General features: G+C 40.7%; 1 protein-coding gene across 4 annotated transcripts in view; it reads left to right on the forward strand.

The window, feature by feature from the left end:
* Window positions 1-19,080, forward strand: part of LOC131876885 (cAMP-specific 3',5'-cyclic phosphodiesterase 4C-like) — an 86,164-nt gene that overhangs the window by 16,294 nt on the left and 50,790 nt on the right. The window contains exons 1-2 of one of the 4 annotated variants that reach the window (XM_059222412.1): window positions 960-1,088; window positions 5,718-5,893. The exons of 1 other annotated variant lie outside the window; for it this stretch is intronic. In XM_059222412.1, the coding sequence (XP_059078395.1) occupies window positions 975-1,088; window positions 5,718-5,893 (290 nt within the window). In that variant the 5' untranslated portion in view covers window positions 960-974. Of the gene's footprint in view, window positions 1-959; window positions 1,089-5,717; window positions 5,894-8,544; window positions 8,905-19,080 lie in introns of those variants that run through there. 2 more of the 4 variants (XM_059222408.1, XM_059222413.1) reach the window with 2 other exon arrangements.

Below are 19,080 nucleotides of genomic sequence, written 5' to 3' on the forward strand. Positions count from 1 at the left end.
ACCACTACACAAGTCCGACTACATACGTACACCTATTACCCTGGAGTCCTGTATTCACACAGAAATACTAGCTCAGATCTAGCGTGAAGCCGTACCTCGAGAAGCAAGCATCAGATTCGTGTGAGCTTTTCCTTCTTTGGCTCCCCAATACGACATTATTAGCTGAAGGTTAAGGAAACGGAGGCAAATTACTCCAGGGTTCAACCAACATCAGTCAAGAACACAACATATGTATTTGTAGTCATACACAAGGAGAGCGTTCATTCGAACAGTACCACGGATGGCATGTCATAGAAAAGATGTCAGTTAATGACGGATTAAGAATGAGCTCCATCTGTTCCTCTTACTTGGTCCATGAGTCAAAATACAGCCCAAAGGCGAGAGAGGGGGGGGGGATCATTTCTTGGGGCGCTTCCGATCCATTCCCAATCATGACAGAACTTGCTCATTGGGCATGCCATTGAACATTCAAAGGATCTTTTGATCAGTCAGGAAAAAATGGTGAAGTATTTGCTCCAAGACACAATGGAGGACAAAAAATTCAGTGCCAGTCATCTTGCCAAGACCTGCAAATGCCCACATCCCACGGATCCCCGGAGCCCTAGCAATGACGGAGCAGGCGAGCCATCCAACAACCACCTTCCGAGGTGTTTGTGTTCCCGGAATCCGGATCTCCTCCGGTCCAGCAAGAATTCAAATCTCCCACTCACCTCAAGGTGGACATTCGGAAGGCCAAGGATAACACTGATTCCATGGAGGGTGGGGCTCCTCCTCGGGGACTCTGATCCCCGGGAGTGGGACCTCGAGTGGGCAGTCTCGCCCAGTAACAGTGTCTCTCCCATTGTTTCTTCGAAGGCGCCGCATGGTGAAGCAAAGCCAATCGGCGGCGGTCGCGTCCAACACGGGTGGACAGTGGGCCAGTGGCCTCTTGCCCGGAGAGAAGCGGCAAAATTCGGACGTTGCCAGTGCGGGGTATGTCATCCACCCGAAGTTTCCGGGATCTGGGTAGTGGTGAAAGTGCCAATTCGTTGAAACTGCCCTCAGCCAACGCCTATGGAAGGCGAGGGAGCTTCATTCATCAAGCAGCGGTTCGTTGTCAAGTGTCGATAATTGAGTTTGTATCGGTCGTCAATTTCCTTCTTGTTAATTTTTTTTTCGCACCGGCTTAAGGAAAAACGCAGACCTTGTAAGTGGATTCTAAACTTTGGACACTCTGCAAAAAAGAATGCAAATCTTATTCTGTACGGTATGGAACAGAAATAGTAGCTTTCGCCAAGTTAAGTCCAAGTTTGGGAACCACAAGAACACAAGGATGTGCTTGGAGCTAAGCTTCAAGAGACTTGGGAGTATCTATCCTTACTTTCAACACTTTTTCGATACAGACCATCCTCTTCCGGCATTTTTTGGGGCGGCGAAGCCGAAGCCAAATCCCCCCCCCCCCCGTCACTTGGATCCACTCTATCCGACATGTTTTATGTACTTTGGAGAAGGAACCATATATTAGCACTATGGAGGGTGGAGCTTATCAAAGAGGTGCAATGTCTCTTACACCAATATGTGATGCCACGGCCAGCTACAACAATACTGTATCCACATCTGCTTCATTTCAATTGGAAAATTGCACCTACAACTTGGGCAGTCTTGGCTTGGGGATGGGTGAAAATATGGAAAATATTACTTCTAGGCAAGTTCTGATAAGGTCTTGACACTGTCCTTTGGGGTTTTGCCCAAGGGAACCCAACTAACATAAAGTGTACTACTTGCGTATACGAAGAATAAGTTTTTCTGTCTACGACGCTCTTACAAGCATCAAAGGCATCCTTTGTTGAGTGGCGCTTTTTTGTACTCGTACTATTCAATTCACCACGCATGAGATACAAATGATGCAATAACAAATCAGAAAAGAATCCACCTTTGCCAGTGATTTGCACTGAATGATTCCATTTTGCTCTGGTCTTATAGCACTAGTGACGTCAGCGATGGAACTTCTTTGTTCACTTCCAAGGAAGAACAAAAAGTGAATTTGTATTGCCTGAATTACCCTGCCAACATGAAGGGTCTTGAGACAAAAAAAGGTCGCTCATCAAATCGTGCGAATGAGTTTCATGCGTCATTGTTATTGGAGAAGTTGTCTCCCAAATCTGAGGGGCTTCTTCACTTGTGGGATTTCTGGATTTCTATTTGAAAATATGGGCTGAGCTTGCACTTTGCCACTCTATCCTCGATATGATCAAAGTAACGCAAAACCTGGTGAGGTGAGTAGGTTCCAAACAAATGGAAATGGTGGAACCTTCCTTCTTCTTGCCAAGTTTCAAAGCACATGGAACATATTCGAGGAATAGCTAGAGTGAGCTCAGTTCCTTCATTTTTCAAGCGATTGAAGCTCATTTTATCGACACAGGATCGATGACAATGTGACACTTCTTTCATCGACAACGACCATGCTCAACGATGTTTTAATCATTGGAGGCTTCGATTCAAAATTTTCCAGGCTTATCGGAAAATATAATCCTTTTTGATTATTTAACACCTCGCCGATGAGCAGAAGTACTGTTATCCCACAGTGTTTGCAAAAACTGGAAAAAGCTTCAATTAATTTACGTTTTCTTACTTACCTTCACGACCAGTATTTGTTAAATAGATAAATCATCCTCGTTTGATTGATTGAAGGACAGTCCTCCAGGAATTGTAAAATTTACGCATGACAAAGACATACTGTTCACTACGTCGTATGTGCCTTTTACCAAAAAAAAGCCTTCGTACCCTTTCTGAAAATACCCTAGATTTTTCCCTTTTAAAAACCATGAAACCTGTACAAAGCCACCAATTTCGAGCCCGAAAGCAGAATTTTGGACGAAATCTACTCGAAGCGCATCCATTCTTGTATTCCTCTAGGCTAAATTTTGATTTGATTATCTGACAGATATTCGATACCGCTTCCAACTTCATTCTGCCACTGATTAATGGAGGCACACAAACTGTCCTCCAGCCAGCCTGACAATGAATGAATCAAATGCAGACTTTGATCATGAAAACGATGGAACGGAGGTGGCAAAAGATTCCTTTCCGGGGTCTGTCCATTTTTCCCCGCTCAAACAAAGAACTTTCTATGGGGAAGGGGGGTCCAACCGGAACTGGAAACAGTACGTGTATAGCTTTGGTAGATTGAGCTGAGGAATGACATCATGGAATATATGAACCGTGAACGAAGCAAAGTAAAACGAAACAATTGATTGCCGAGGGGGATTTGGAATTTCTTTCAAGAAATGAGGATGAAGGAGTTCCCTTGAAAAAGTTCAGGGAACCTCTTTCCGAGAGAAAAAGAAGGACTGAGTTCAATTTGATACTAAATTAGACGCCCCAGTATCCGGGGCTGATGAGACCAGATTTACGCAGAGTGTTCTAGCCCGAGAAAGGGTCTTTCTCACGCCTTGGGTTGTATCATCGTCTTTTAAGGGCCTCTTTATTAGTGTCTCGTCCTTGATCTGGCATTGAAATTGAATCCTCCGGGGTGAGGAGGTAATTTAATACCAAACTTTGATCGGGTCTCAAGTTCCATGGATGGCACTGCAGGGAACCGCAGTTTGCGGCGCGCTCTCAGGTCTCAATTAATTTGATTAGGGAACCCTCATGAAACTTGGGGCCTTTGGAAAATTGTTTAACCATCAAGGCTTCTTCTTGTTCGTCGAGACGTTTCTGACCTTCAAAAGAAGGTTAACATCCACGAGAGTTTCACTTTCTGTTGGTCCTGCCGCCCTAGGCTCAAGGCAAGTCCGGCTTATCTTCAATCAACATTAAAATATTAAAACCCCATCAGGATAGTGAAAAGTTGACATAAAACTGCGTCACTTACTTATTTCTAAATAAGAATCACGATTTGAAAATCATGTTTGTTTGTTTTGAGTTCAGAGGTCAGAATACACCTTCAAGAATGAGTTCCAGATAAAGGCACTTCATAATTGTAAATACTGCTGCTCTGATTTAGTACTTTTGTAATGTTTTTGAGGTAAATATCCCACACAAAGAGCACTCTTGAGCGCTGGAAATTGCAAGTTCGTGTTATTTGGTAGGTATTTTGAGCATTGGAGTAGAAGTAAAAAAGGTGGCCTTTGGGGGCTAAAACTGATGAAAACTAAATTCTTGAAACTCATCTAATGCCATAGCTTCATGAATCATCACTGAATTTGAGCTCAAAAAGTATGATGAAAAACTATGAGTGCTCCATACTTTTTTAACGTTTTGTGTTAATTAGATTCAACTTGAATAAGGAATGTTTCATGCAATGATATCTAAATATTACAATTGCTTTGACTGAGCAACAAAAAAATATTTCGATGTGTTTGACTATTTCCATCCAGGTTGAAAAATTCAAATGGGCGTGTGTTTGAAAATCGCCCTCGTTGTGTGGTGGTGTTTTTCCTTGTCTTTATTTGTGTTCCCGTTTCAATCTCTCAATCCTAATCTGCACCATTCTCCACTTTGCTAAAAGTGTGACGCACGAAGCAAAAGAGTAAATCGCCCTTTTTGATTGGTCGAGAAAATAGCATTTTAATGCAGGGATAATTGCAGCGGTGTCCGAAAACTAAGTTGATTGTGTGTTTTTCTCGACGGAGCAAACTTTCACAGATTTTCTAGTGCAAGATCGCATGATGGATCATTTGACAAATGCACGAGAACAATCAATTGCATCTTATTTTTTGGGCCGCAAACCATGCTCAAGATTTCTGAAGTAATTTCAATCTTGAAGCTGTGACCAAAAATGCGAGATGATTCCCCATGGAACACACTATGTTCTACACACGGTCCAATGTGAACCAGAATTGCTCTCTGTGTCGATGGTCTATGGGATTGGTCGGACTCTAATTTGTATTGATGTCATTAATTTGGTAGGGATGGTTCAATCACCTTTGGGAACGGAGTTTGCTGGAATAAGTTGCCTCTTCTTGGAAGTTGAAACTTTCTCGTATGTTGACATATTTGCCTTTCTGGGCAGCCTTTTAGATTAATTGAACCCAGTCTTGGACAGATTTATTTAGCAGATTTGATGATGCTCTTAGTAGAGAACTATACAAGAGTGCTGCACAAGGCCAAGCTGCCACAACCATATTTGGTAACATTTTATTCGATTACTAGTGCATGCCTACATCATCAAACCTACAAAAAAGTAGCTCGTACGTAACAGAATAAGATTTAATGGGATCGTGGGCAGGATTTGACCACAATCTTTTCGAGTCATTGAACCTATTTTAGCAAAATGAGTATTTGTTCTTGTTACTAAGGGTTAATGGCATTTGTAAAGACCAACCCCACAAGTATTCCAAGGGGCTTCAATATTTCGTTCCCAAAATAACCACTCACCATTGAGCCTGAGTTGTCCAAATAGCTTCCTCATTCTCATGGAACCGTTTTTTCTGTAAGGCCCCTCTAGCGTAATTGTTCCTTCTCCATTTCTGAACAAGGTTGGAGCCCAGTTTTTTTGCATTTTAGTGGAGGCCGCTTTCAAGCGTCATTGAGCTTCAACTAGGCATCCTTTTCTTATGAGACTATTCAGCCTCTTACCACACTTGTCCTTTGTCCTCCCCTGGGCTTAAGAAACCCTTCTCAGGGAGGTTGGTTCAGTCCTGTGAGTCTGAGACACCCTGAGCCCGAACCAGTCGAAATCGGAAGGTGCCTCAAAAATGCCGGAACCCTCACTTCTCACTTGGTCGTCCCATTAGTTTGACTCAGCAGCTTCTCAAGACTCTCTTCACTCGAGTGCTTCGTTTGAATACTACGATTCGGACCAACCTAGAAGAACGCGGCGAGGAATGGCAGTGTTGTCTTTGCCACGGATCGTGATCCCAAAAAGCCCCAATTTGGCGGCTTATGACCCGGTCACGCCCTTCAGACACAGGTAAGCGTCCTTTGCTTCTCGAGGGCTTCGACCTATGATCCTCTAAAATACGAATCTGAGTCAATTTAGGGACTTTCCCATGTAGTTAAGGTAGTGCTATTAACGCAAGTGTTGAATTGACGACCCAGTTTTGTTGTGAGTCACCGACGAAAGTATAGTCAATCAACAACGCCCTGGATTATCGATTCATGGTGTTCAAAGGTTCTTGTACTTTAAGGGTCGGGTACAAGCCTTTGAATGGCCTTTTGTACTGAAAAAGGCCACCACTCACTCACCACAGACGAGTGAGAGAAAGCGAGATGAAGAAAAAAAAAACGAAGGCTCCTTGGTTGAGAAGTCAAGGCTCCCGTTTAGTCCCCTGATTAAAGCGAATGTCTTCTTTTCACAAAGAGCCCGTGCAAGTGGCTCTTGAATTAATGAGACTAGGAGGCTGACTAGCTGCGCACACGCAGTATAGGCTATATTCATGTGTAATCATTATGCATACTTAACGTTTCGACTGGAGACACGAAAAAATCGATACCCAGAAGTGGTACAATGGCTCAAGAATGGAGACATCGAGCTCTGCTCCCTCAGGGCATTTCAGGCCTCTCAATGGAATTCGGTCACATAACCTCTGGAGGTCATCTGAAACCAACGGTACGGGAGGATCCGTTTTCCGGGCGTCTCCGGTTGTGTCTTTTATCTCGGTTTCCCGCTGCCAAATCAGGTTCAACTTCACATTCAGGTCCTCCATTTCTCGTGACTTTTGGATCCAGGTCCAAGGAATTGGGAGCAGGGCATTCCTCCGAGTCATTCATCTCAAGAGTTGGTAGTTGGTAGTTGATGGTTGGTGGTTGATGCCGGAGGGAGGAGATCATCTTCCAATTGTTACATCATTGGGAATGTGAGACACTTTCTTGCCTCCGAGCCTTGGCTCAAGGAAAGTCAGTCAAGAAGATATTGGTTGACACATGCGTTAGTACTCAATGCTCAAATCTCAGAGCGAGAGTGCTTCCTCGGGTGCTAATCATGGTGAGAGATCGATTGGTTTTTTGGGTGACACGATGAAAAGGCACTGGAAGATGATTGGGAGGGGGGGACAAGATATAAAGTATTTCCTCGAACTGTTTTGAACCCGTTTCATGAAGATTTTGACGCAAACTCTGAATCAAGAACACGCAAAGGCTGTCGAAGACAGGTCCGACCGAAATGAAGAGCTAAGTTTTACCAGAGCCCGCTCAATAACATTAATCTCTCTTTAATATTCCTAAAGTTTGCCACGTTTGCCCGATAGCGTTGATTATTTGATCTTGGTTTGGCTGCTGCCTTTCGAAAAAGACATTTGAAATCCTATGCTCTATTATTGTTCCAGGGAGCACAAAGTCAAAAGAGTTTTTTTTTTCTTTAATAGTAATTTAACTGGGCTTGTCCCACTTGAGTTGAGGAAGTAAACATCTTTATACACTGCCTTCATTTAACAAGGGACTTACTTTAGTGTGATTTGGACTATGAAAAACGACAGCTCTCAATCTTTTCTATGTTTATATGTATGCTCGCGCTAAGCATTGATTTTTTTGTGTAATGTAGATTTTTTACGTTGTTGCAAAATGTATCAAAATGCACTTCTTATAACAACATTGGAATGTAGTGGTTGATCTGTTACTAAAGTTTGAAGCCCGATCTAAAACCCGTTGTCACTCAAACCCGTTAAAAATGTCGGTGACTCTGGTTTAGACATATCTCGTCACCTTGACCAAGCAACTTTTTACCTTGAAACTTATGGAACCATGGCTTGCGGTTCCTCCATGACCCAATTGTTTATTAGGTTTTCAGCACAATTAGAGGGCTAATTGATGCATACGTCCAATAGCCCAAATCCGAGCTTCATTTGGTCTCAATTGTCCCAATAGCTTAATAAGCATCAGTCAGTCGATATTCCAGAAACCAACACGAAGTATAACACGAATGTAATAATCAAATATCCCAAAAAACGAGGCTCTCCATCACAGCCCTCTATGAGTGACTAATGCCCAACAATAAAGCCGCGTTGGCATGATTAGTCATTGCAAGTTAGGAGTCGGTAGAGGACGAGGAACGGCCCATCGAGCGAGTAAAGGAACAAGAACAAGAACAGAAAGAGGAAAGGAAAGCAAGTCCTCGCGATTACTCTAGTTGCTCTTTGTCAAGCCTCAAGATCGGCCCTAGCAAATGACAATTAGAGCATGCCAATCATAACAACAACCCGGGGGGGTCAGTGCTGTTCCTGGAATGCCATCCACATTCCTCGGGTTGTAGGTACGGTAACCGGCAATTTTTGGACATGGGTCTCCCATCGGACCTCCTTGAAATATTCATGCCATCCATGTGTTTTCCATCGTCGGCGAGGGGAGGATCAGTGGGGCAATGCCGGCCTTTCGTTTCAAAACTGAAGGGCTCTTGGTGAGATCGAGCCCATGACATCTGATTAGATTATGGCCTTTCCCATTCCTCTCCCCTCCTCTCCCTCCTTTTTAAGTGCACTAAGAGCCATCATCGTCATTTTCAATGTTGCCTAATTCGAGCTCGGAGTCACAACAAGGCTTGAACAAGTGTTCAAATGTCGGTTCAATCTGGAATTCCCCCCAAATAGCATTGAGAGAATCCAATCCGTTTGTGAGAGTTCAAAACTGAATACTGCACGTGAGAGCCGAGTCCATTTTATGAAGATACCGAAGACACTCCCTCCCTCCCTGGGCGTTGATTTGGATTCAAGAAGTGAGTGGGACGATAGGAGCCATAGTCCAGTGAAGATTCCATTTGGCAGTGATTTGCATTGAACCCCAATAAGGCGACGAGTGAATGGCGGCTCGGGCCATTTTCGGCGAGTCCACCACGGCCGACCATTCATTGCTCAGGAGTGTCTCCACACACAACAGGTTGTCGGTATCTGGAGATCGTGAGATGTCGATTTCCATCAAAAACGTCACATTTAGGCCTAATAGAAGGATCTTCAATCGTCTCATCAGTTGTCCGACCGGAAACATATTACGGTAAGACACCTGGGAATGCGTTCAAGTGATATATTAAGATCGACGTACCTACATACTGTACAAGTATTGTATGTACACTATTTTGATTGCGAAGTTCAATGCAAAGAGAGCGAGCGTTAGGAAAATCAAAAACAAATCATGCGAAGAAAGGTGGTCCCTGTCAAAGAGGATTTGAATCTTGGATCGTGTCAGATGGACACGTCTATTGTTGTTATCAAGTTCTTAAGACGAACACGATCTCAATAATGCTAGAGCAAAAAATTGTTTCATGCCAGCTAATGAATAAGCGGGCATTTGATCTCGGTTGGAAGCTGATTGGAGGCCCCAAACTGAATCTGGCGATGTAATGACGACTATGATGAATGTAAAATGGCTCTTTTTTGTGAAGCGCTACCACCATCGTGATGACGGAATGGAGAGCATTTTCTTTTTGACCACATCCAATCCTGTGCAGCCAGCACAATTTGTCAAGAACAGACCACCGCGTTGTTCTGGGCACAAAGACAAGCTTTAAAAATGTACCTTATGCTTAGGGAAGGTAATGCCACCCATTTGGTGTCGTTGTTATGACCATGGCGAAAGATGTGCTTGTTACCCATACGTACAAGACACAATCACTAGAAACAAGATGCTTTTGAATCGTTTACTTTCATTCTAAGATATCTCGAATCAATCCACTGAGGTGAAAACTTTTCACTCTAAATAAGTCAACATTTCAGGGCCTCAATACTACATTGAATATTGGACTACTTTTCAAAAAAAAACACTTGACAAATAATCGGCCACGGGATATTTGCTGCTTTGCTATGATATTAGGATGCTTGTTCAACTCGCTTTCGTGACGCGATGTTTCAATCCAAGCTAAGTAACCATGAACCGAATTTGGACAAACAAGGCCGTTTTCAGTACAAAATCTTTCCTTGTCCATATTAACTAGGCTTGATGTTCAGGATCCCCTGAAACTAAACTGAAGCCACTGATACGGAAAGTGGCTGTCAATCTTTCCTGATCTATCAAAAAAATGTCCTTTTTAATGGAACGAGGCTCTGATTAAGGTAAATCAACTAAAATAGAGTCATTCATAAAACGATTGGTAATCATTGTTGAGCAACATAAGTCAACTGTCTTTTTGTCTCTCACTACCTTTGCGAACCTTGTGTACCTATATAGAAATGATGGAGTGCCATTTTCAGAGCTAGAACACCAGAATTATAACACAGCTACTAGCATGCTTGTGTCAAGAACTCTACCAAGCCTAGAGTGCTTGCCAAAAAGAGAAGTTATTTTTCCCACACTTACATTACAGATGAGAACTGTTAACAAAGTCCAAGTTTTGGGAACACAATTTTCTCTCCATTTTGCAAGGTTAGTCCAACCACGGCAGAGAAAAAGACATCTGCAAGGCTGTAAACATGGAGTTTGATAGATATACAGGATGACATGTAAAAAAGTGAAGTTGGTGAAACTTTTGATCTGCTAACGAGATTCTTGAATTGGCTTTGCTAACCCTTGAATGTACAGTTCAATTGCAATATCAGTCGAAAGAAAGAGCTATTTGGCGAACTAATCTTACTCATACGTGTTCCCAAATTTAGCGACCCCGTAGGTCTTAAGTTTGACGATTGGGGTGAATGAAGATATCATTGCCTTTTTGGGTGCCGTGATGTGAACGTCAAGCCCCTCGGCAAGCAAGCAACGTTAATGGGCAAAGTTGATTATATACTTCGTTTTGTGCATCGTCAATCTTTCAGATTTGGAGAGTAGTAAAATCAATCAATCGTTTTTTTGGCAATTGTAAACCTCGCCAATAAATAGACACTGTAATTGACAACATTGAATATTGACAAAAAAAAACCATTTTCAACGTAAGAAAAGAAGGATTGAACTCGGAAAAAGGCTCAATCATGATTATAATAAACATAATTCGATCAATTGCAATTTCAAGCAAGTAGTTATGTATTCATATGCAGAAAATGCGACAAATATTAAGCCACAATTAGATATGTGGAGAAAAAAAAATTCAAGGAAAAATGTAATGAGGCACCCTGATCTGGGACATTTTGTGGGAGGAGAAATTAGACAAACATCACAGCCAACTAGCACCATGATCCAAACGAATTTTCAATATTCGGGTGAAGTTGTGTTACAATGCTCGAAAGTGGTCCTTTTTTGGTGCAACTCTGTGACTGCACTAACATCATGGCTCAGCATCACCAAACCAATCGCTTCAAGAGGCCGGCAAACATAATTGCCTTAGTAGGGGACAAATTAAAAATATCCACATTGCAGGTTGCCTGGGTATGTTGTTTATAGTTTTACTCCATAGAATGACGTCAGGTGATTGTTTTCTCTTCAATTATAAAGGAAAGTTCTTAATCAACTCAAAACTGCCAAAAGATTATCATTTTAATAGAATTATACCGTTTTCAGCCTCAACTTTTTACGCTTTGTTATCTTATGGCCATTGTTTGATTTACTTATAGGTATAAATTCAAATGTATTTTTATTGTAATCACGATACTTCCCATCCCTGATCATTCATCATTTGAACCACTGCAAGCGTAACAGCGTAACATACATTTGTTTCAATTTGAAAACTGCCGACTGTTTTGGAGCCACCATTGCGAAAAACCCCATGAAAATTACGGAATTCCCTACCAGACCTATGTAGATGATGGTTTGATCCCTTTACCATGTTCAGGGTATCAGTATGCCCGCAAATACACACTTGGTTTTAATTTGCAAATTTCAATCCACGTATTTCTAGAGATGTGGAACGCAAACAGAAACAAAAAGTCTTATCTTCTAAACCGTTCACTTTATTCGAAATAAGCACTTCTTACGACCACAAGATCTGGTTGAATAGAAGAACTTTTCTCTCTTGGTAAGCTACATAAACTTTTGACAGCATAACTTTGAAACGAACCTCTTTACAAGTAAGCAATAAGAAAATGACCTACCTTTAATTGAAGAGATCTACTTTTCTTATTCTATTACTTTAATTCGAAAAATGCCTCTGAGTTGCTATCACGAAGAGCAGGCCGATTGAGCTGGAAGCTGGTTCACGGTCCCTGTTTCTACATGTTCTTGTTCTATCCACACTGTCGCTGTAGAATGCATCTTCCGCATTTCGCTTTTTTGGATGGCAACATAAGCACGCTCTAATCAAGTGACATTGAAGAAGCCAGTTGTAGGGATTCCTGGCACATGTTCCCAATCCGCTATTTGACGGTCTATCTACGTGCATCACAATAGAGTTGCACATGGCGGTGTGTTCCAGGAACATGCAATAGGTTTGAACTTGGTTTCTATGCAGACGTTTGTCTTCCTGGTTTTTAGGCCCTTTTCAGTGCCCAGAAATCTGTGATTTCATCGCTTCATAATTAGCAATTCTGACCTGTGGCAAAGACTATGTGGAGCCTGTTCATCGACCTGTAGACTTTGAGGGGGAAGGATTTCATAATGACGACCTTGATGGTGCTCAAGGTGAGTAAATTTCAGTTCCTAAAGGATCTTCAACACTCGGCCAATCCAAGTAAATGCATCTATTTCTCTATTCACATTGGTGTACCACTCAGATTAAATCCGTTGGAAGTTTGGTGTAAGTTGATCCAAAATCCTTAATTTTAATTCTATGAGACAAAAGTTAGTTACAACACAAGGTTCATTGATGAATACAATCTCTTGGATTACTCATAAATGGAATCCCTAAGGCATTAGCTTAAAGATGAAGAAGACATGTTATGGAAATGCGATGAAACAAGGTTGTTTCCAAATCCCACAAAAGACAAGTGCCATAACGGATTAAAAAGGTACTATGACGTTTGTATTGAAAGCCGATTTTACCAACATTCATTTCTAAACAATGGTATGAAGTTGACACAAAACAATGCCCCTGACCAAAATTCGTTAAGCCGTTGTAATTGTCTCTTATCAATGTAAAAAACGACGCAAACAATGGCGATGGCGCCAATGTTCTTGTAAAAAAATCAAGAAATAATTAAAATGGCCCGAGATTTAGGTCAAGGATCGGAATACTGCCTTGGATAAGATGCAACCGCAAATGGAAGTCTGAGGTTTTTCAAAGTTTCTTTCAACCCAAATCTACGCTTAATTCATTCACGGGAAATCCATGTTCTTTTCGAGCAAAAAACTTGAGCTAGTTTTCAACCATGTATTCAACCCAACCGACCACAGACTCATTACATGACAGCACTTATGGTTTTTGTGGGTCTCTTGGGGCAAACTATGGCATTCAAGATTGTGAATTGGCATTATTTTGCTCCTCAATTTGTTCATAACTAGAACCAAGTAAAGTCCCTCCTTAAGTCTGCTTACCTGTCTTTAGTGTCTGTTTTTGAAAACGCTAACTCGAGCAAAGTGCCACTCCAAAGAGCAAGCTGTATGAAGCAAAAGCGGAATGTTCGATGGCTGATTAGGGTGTCAAGTTGTTGCAATCATACCTTACACCCCTTATTCTAAGAGAATTAGCTGTATTAGACGTCCATAAAGTGTCAAAGCAAAAGTATCTCAATAATTCGAGACCTGTAAATCAACGGAACCGGAGATGATAGGTTGGGTGAAAACAACGACGTGTTGCGTTAGAGAAAGGAGAGGGCGTATTCTTATCCTACCCGAAAAGTGGTTTAAGTTCTACACGTTAGACGGCGCTTTGTGACATTGTCATCAGAAAGTCAAAGGGCAGTGGGGGAGGTGATTCAATTTTTTAATTATGTTGACTCATGATAATCTATGACGGTTTGATTGCTTTTGGCGAAACCCTTCAAAGTCTTAGGTAGAAAAAGGGAGAGCACAGGGCTTGGGCTTGCTTTCCACTTTGTACGCCCTGCCCTGGCGGCCCTCTGAATTCGACCTGCCATTTTTTGCAACTGATCGCTTGACTCTAAGGCACCGCAGCGACCACACTCTGGTCATTTCTTTTCATCTTCAGGAGACCCATTGGGATTGAATTTCCAATCCTGAAACAAGTAAATCTGTTCACGACACATCAGAATGTCATGGAAATCAAACGAGTATAATTTCTCAAGATTGCAAGTTCAATGAACTGAATGGTGGTATAAAAACTCCGACATACGTATTGGGGGAGGCTAAAGATAGACTTGTGTTACTGTTTTTTTAAAATGCAATAAATGACATTAATGGTTATATTAGCTTTAGATGTAATCAATCATTGTTAGATATTTGACTTTCCACTTTCAAAGCAATAACAAGTCCTCGTCACTGTTTGGGCCAATTAAACGACCCATGTCTAATCCAAGAGTTTCCGTTACATTGACAAAAAGACAGAAAAAGATCCAACTTAGAATAGGGGCAACTGCAGTATAAGTAGGGGCGGTTAAACTATACTTCAACACGCCGTTTTTATATGAAAATACGCAAAAGAAGAAAAGCATGCCAAAAGTATGAGCAGTGGCGTCGACAATCAAAATAACAAATTGCCAACGATCCATCTTGACCATACCCCAATTACTAGAATGTTGGCATTTCTCATTGGTGGGCACCAGGGATGTTTTTAGGGACAAGCCTTGAGATGCGAATTCAGTCTGGACATCCCATTACCTATTTTTTCCATGGCTAATCAGGTATAGCCAGTTTGATAACCAGTTTAGTATGAGATTGACTCTTTCCCAGTGGTATGATTAGCATGGAAAAGTTCTGTTCTGAAAGGTCGGAATGGAGAATCACGCCCCGGACCTCTCTCTTTTACTCTGTATTACATCAACCACTTCAACACATATTTTCCTATAAAAAATGTTACCTTCCAGCAGCGGGATTAAAATCCATGCCATATGAAGGATTATTGTCTTATTTGCGCTGGCTCTAGGCTCACTGAGTTACACTTTCTCCTTTTGTTGCAAAAATGAGACTTTTTTTTTTCGCCGCCACCTAAGTCAAAATATGCACAAACAGCAAAAATTATGCCCTATATGCAACTAAATTTGTTTGAAGACATAATTCGTGTCCAAATATGAGTATCTTCATGGTTTGACCCATCAGAATTTTATTTCAAAAATATGTATGTGATTATGAAAGCTCGTAAACATGCAAGCTAGTTATATATATATGGAAACATGACTTGCTTGCCGTCGAGTAGCAAATCCAGATTAGAGATTTGAGTGTGAGAAGATATCTGAACACGATTTAACGTGAAGAGTTACTATTGTAAGGAAAACTAGTTTTGGCAACCATCTGGAATGTTACTATTGACGCCAAAACCAGTTATTTTTCCGACCCTTTGTGACTATGATTAGAATATCTCAATGAAAGACCTTTATTTCTGTACCCTCTTTTTGCTAAAGATGGGAGCCCTGGCTGAGGTCCTTCAAGCTAAAAAGTTGCCTTTCCGGTTCACTACAGAGGATTTGAAGGGTTAAAAGCAAGCATAATTTTCAGCCCTGAGCATTTCTTTAGGATACTGGCATATGAAAATGGAAAAAATGGTAATTTCTGTTAAGATTGGCTGAAAGCTTCAAGTTTCTTCAGTTGCCATGGGAGAAGTGAAAAATTAAATACCCCTCAGGAGCGTGAAAAAAGAAACGAGTAACGAGTAATTTTTGGTTTTTCTGGGTCGTTACATTTACAATTTTTAGTTGTAATGGGATTACAGTTCTTTTTTCGAAACAAGGGAACGAATTACTGTAATTTCGGTACTGGTAATTTCGTTGCTTCTGACGTGGTAATCCATATCAATTGTTTGGCATAGCATTTGATTATCTAAGAGGCAGTTGCGAATGAAATACTGGAAATACTAGTATTTGTAGTATTTCATTCACAACAGCCTCTTAGGTGTGGCAAGAAAGAATAATTTTTGCCCCTACCGTTTGAACAGGCAATCAAATAAGGCCAAATTTAACCGACTATGTAAACATTGAAAGTTTTGTCTCCGAAGTGTGTTTTATGTGACTTTTTCCTTCTTGCTTATGGGGAATTCCCTCGCCCGCCTCAAATTTCCAGTCCAAACTTTCAAGTAAGCTAGGAAAATGACGTTGGATATGGAACTGCACTTGCCTTTGACAAGCAATCCCAAATGTATGTTCATACAAGTGCTCTTCTGAATACGTTCAAAGCTTAAGGGTGAAAATGATATTCGAAGGACACAATCCCTTTTCGTACCTATAGGGCTTGTCAAGTTCATGAACAACTGACGTTATTCCATGGAGTAAAATCGAAGACAACATGCCCAGCCAAATCGCACTGTGCATGTATTGAACTTTGACATTTATATCAGTTTACCTGCTTGCCTAAGCAAATAGCATTGTGGCATCGAGCCAATTTGAGAGTGCGTTCGCCGAGTTATACCAAATATGTTGACTTTTGCTCGATTATTGAAAATTCAATCTGCGGATGGTGCGAGTGACTGTGATATTTGTCTTAGTTCTCCCTCCCCAAAATGCCCAAAATCAGGGAGCCGGACACATTTTTCCTTGAATTTCCTTCACTCGACATGCCCAATTGCGATGAGGGACACAAAACACCATGTCCAAGAAGGCTTGTCAAGCTTTACTAAGTCACAAGAATCTCATCCCTCCTGCGCCATATCTGGGCAAGATATGAGAGGTTGACTCCGAGATTCATAGATGCCCTAAACAGTGAGATAATCTTATTTCGCCTAAAGATAGGCCCGATTTTCCACCTTGATTTCTGCGATGAAATCAAATGTATTGAATGATTTTGATAATATTCAAAATACAATTCCTTTCGGTTTTAGGAAGGAGCTGGCCCAGCCGTCGGTTAATTTCATTAACTAAATATTCTCTTCTCTTATGATCGTATTTTGTTTTCTTCCTTAAATGCTGATCTAAACACATTTTTCCCGACCCTGGCAAATAATCTATTTGGGTATTGAATAATGCTTCAAAAGTGAAACTATCAAGACTCGGGGAAAACTATTTTAGGGGATAAAGTTAATCACTAAAAAATTCACCTAAAAGCAGGAAACATTATTTAAATCCAAAGACATATTTCACGCGAGGAAAATTGTGTCGAACTCTAGCAAGAAAGACATGCTAACAAATGAAACCAATGACACAAATTTCAAGAAGTTTCGTTTCACTCTCCGGATTTCGAAAAGCATGAGCCAAAAACTGTCGAATTATAAGACTCCATAAATGAATAGCCTAGATCCTGAAAAAAAGTACTAATTACAAGACAGTTAACAGAAAAATCTTGATCTTGAGACTTGAAATAGAACAGCAAACTTCGGCAGGTTTGCAAAATTCTGAGCAGGTCCAAAGAGAATCCACCAGAAACATTGAAGGTATGAGGGAGCTTTCTTATTAGGAAAGGCTTGAAAGGTTGGGACTCTATAATATTCAGAGAAAGTACGAAAGGCATGAGGTATCAAAATCGTCAATCGGAAGATCAAAATCGTTTATAAAAAGAAGGTGTCTCATATTGTGCGTTTTCAAAAGTATTCATGAGGTTTGTCCCAACCCCGGTTTCCCGAGTGTCAGGGTCAATTGCAGTAACCTTACTGGCTTAATATGAGCTTCGAGGACACCCTCAAGAAAACAGGCTAGTAAGAAGTGAACCATGAAGTCTAACTCTCTTCTTTCTCGGGCTCCTTCATTATTCAATTTACTTCCCTCTACTATTCATAGGGAGTATGTAGGTGTTGATCCAGTAACATCCTTTAAGCCAGACTTGGACAATTTTTTTGATCAAAATACCTGATTAACCCTATTTTCAAGGGCTAACCAGATTTGCCTTCTGTTCTGTAATTCGTTGGTCGATCAGATATTATATGAAAATCAAGCTTAATTTTTAAGTGCTGGGCATTCCGTTCCAAGTGGCGGTGAGAAAGTCCGCAAAAACATTCTGGACATTGGCTTCTTTCTTGTCTCTGTCTCGAATTTTAGAAACTTTGCTCGGAAATTTGTAAATGAGCTTACTATTATCTCACTGTTGCAAAATGTTTGACATGTCTAAAAATCCAACTATATTATCCCCATACTGGGTAGCATTTGACATGCTATTTCTCTTTGAATTTGAATGCATTTAGGAAAATAAATTGGGTCGACAAAAACTAAATTAAAAAAATCTGTAAACAATGTTTTTTTTCCGAAGCCTGAATATTACGTACATTCCGATTGATGCCAGTGAACCACATTGGGAGCGCTCGTGTAGCTTCATTTATTGTATCAATTGAATACAAACCCAGCTCCATTTGTTAGAACTAGAATGGCAATTAGATAAAAGAACGATACTTGATTGACTCATTTGTGGTTCCACTTACACTTGGTGCCACTCAATGGTATGACATATACAATACCGGTGCTTATTCAAGTTTGAAAAATGGTTTTGCTTTTGAGCTTGGTATTATTGCTGGACAGGGTCATTTTCATCTTTAAACCTCATGAAGTTGCTCAGGGGTTCTAGGAAATAAAACAAAAAATACATTTCTTTTGTCGGAAACAATGTAAATAAAAATGATCAGCCCCATATTGAGAATTCTCTGGTTTGACTCGAATTATTGTAAGGAACATGCAGCCTTTTTAAGGGAGGCATCAGACTTCAAAAACAGATTCCTTCAAAGCCTTTTAAACTGGTCTGTCAAAATCTAAAACCATTTTGTGAACAATCTGGCGGAATTGTGCAAGCCACTTTGATTCATATTGCAAAACGGTTAGCCTTCTCCTCTCGACACTTCAATTGCTATTAGGGATGTTTTAACTTTGCTCTACGGAGGCCTTAACGACACTTTTTGATCTCAGAATGGCGCAAAGCAAACTTTCTTAATTTGCCATAAAAGTTAATTCTCATAAAAGAACACAGAGTTATGCAAACAAAGTGAACGTTGAAGTCAAAAATTAATTCAACTAAACTCATATTTGACCTTGGTTATACATTCGATTTAAACTTCAAGAACATACATATGTACCTATATGAGCCGTATTTTCATCAATATTGGCCATCACACAGGCTTGAGTGAAGCAAAAGATCAATCCAAGTTCATGAAAATTTTTCTTTTATGAGTAAAACTAACCTTAAAGAAGAGTCTAGTTGAAAATTTATTTTTACGTTAGAATTTCTTTGGTTTTAGTCAATGCATTGGTTTTTTTTTCATGACGGATTGTTGATTTTTTTTTAAATAAGAAAATGTTCTCGCTCTTTTTGACATCCAAAGGTGTCATCAAAAGTCTTGAGAGCATAGTC

Source organism: Tigriopus californicus, chromosome 2 (genome assembly GCF_007210705.1).
Source record: "Tigriopus californicus strain San Diego chromosome 2, Tcal_SD_v2.1, whole genome shotgun sequence".
NCBI classification, from domain to species: domain Eukaryota; kingdom Metazoa; phylum Arthropoda; class Copepoda; order Harpacticoida; family Harpacticidae; genus Tigriopus; species Tigriopus californicus.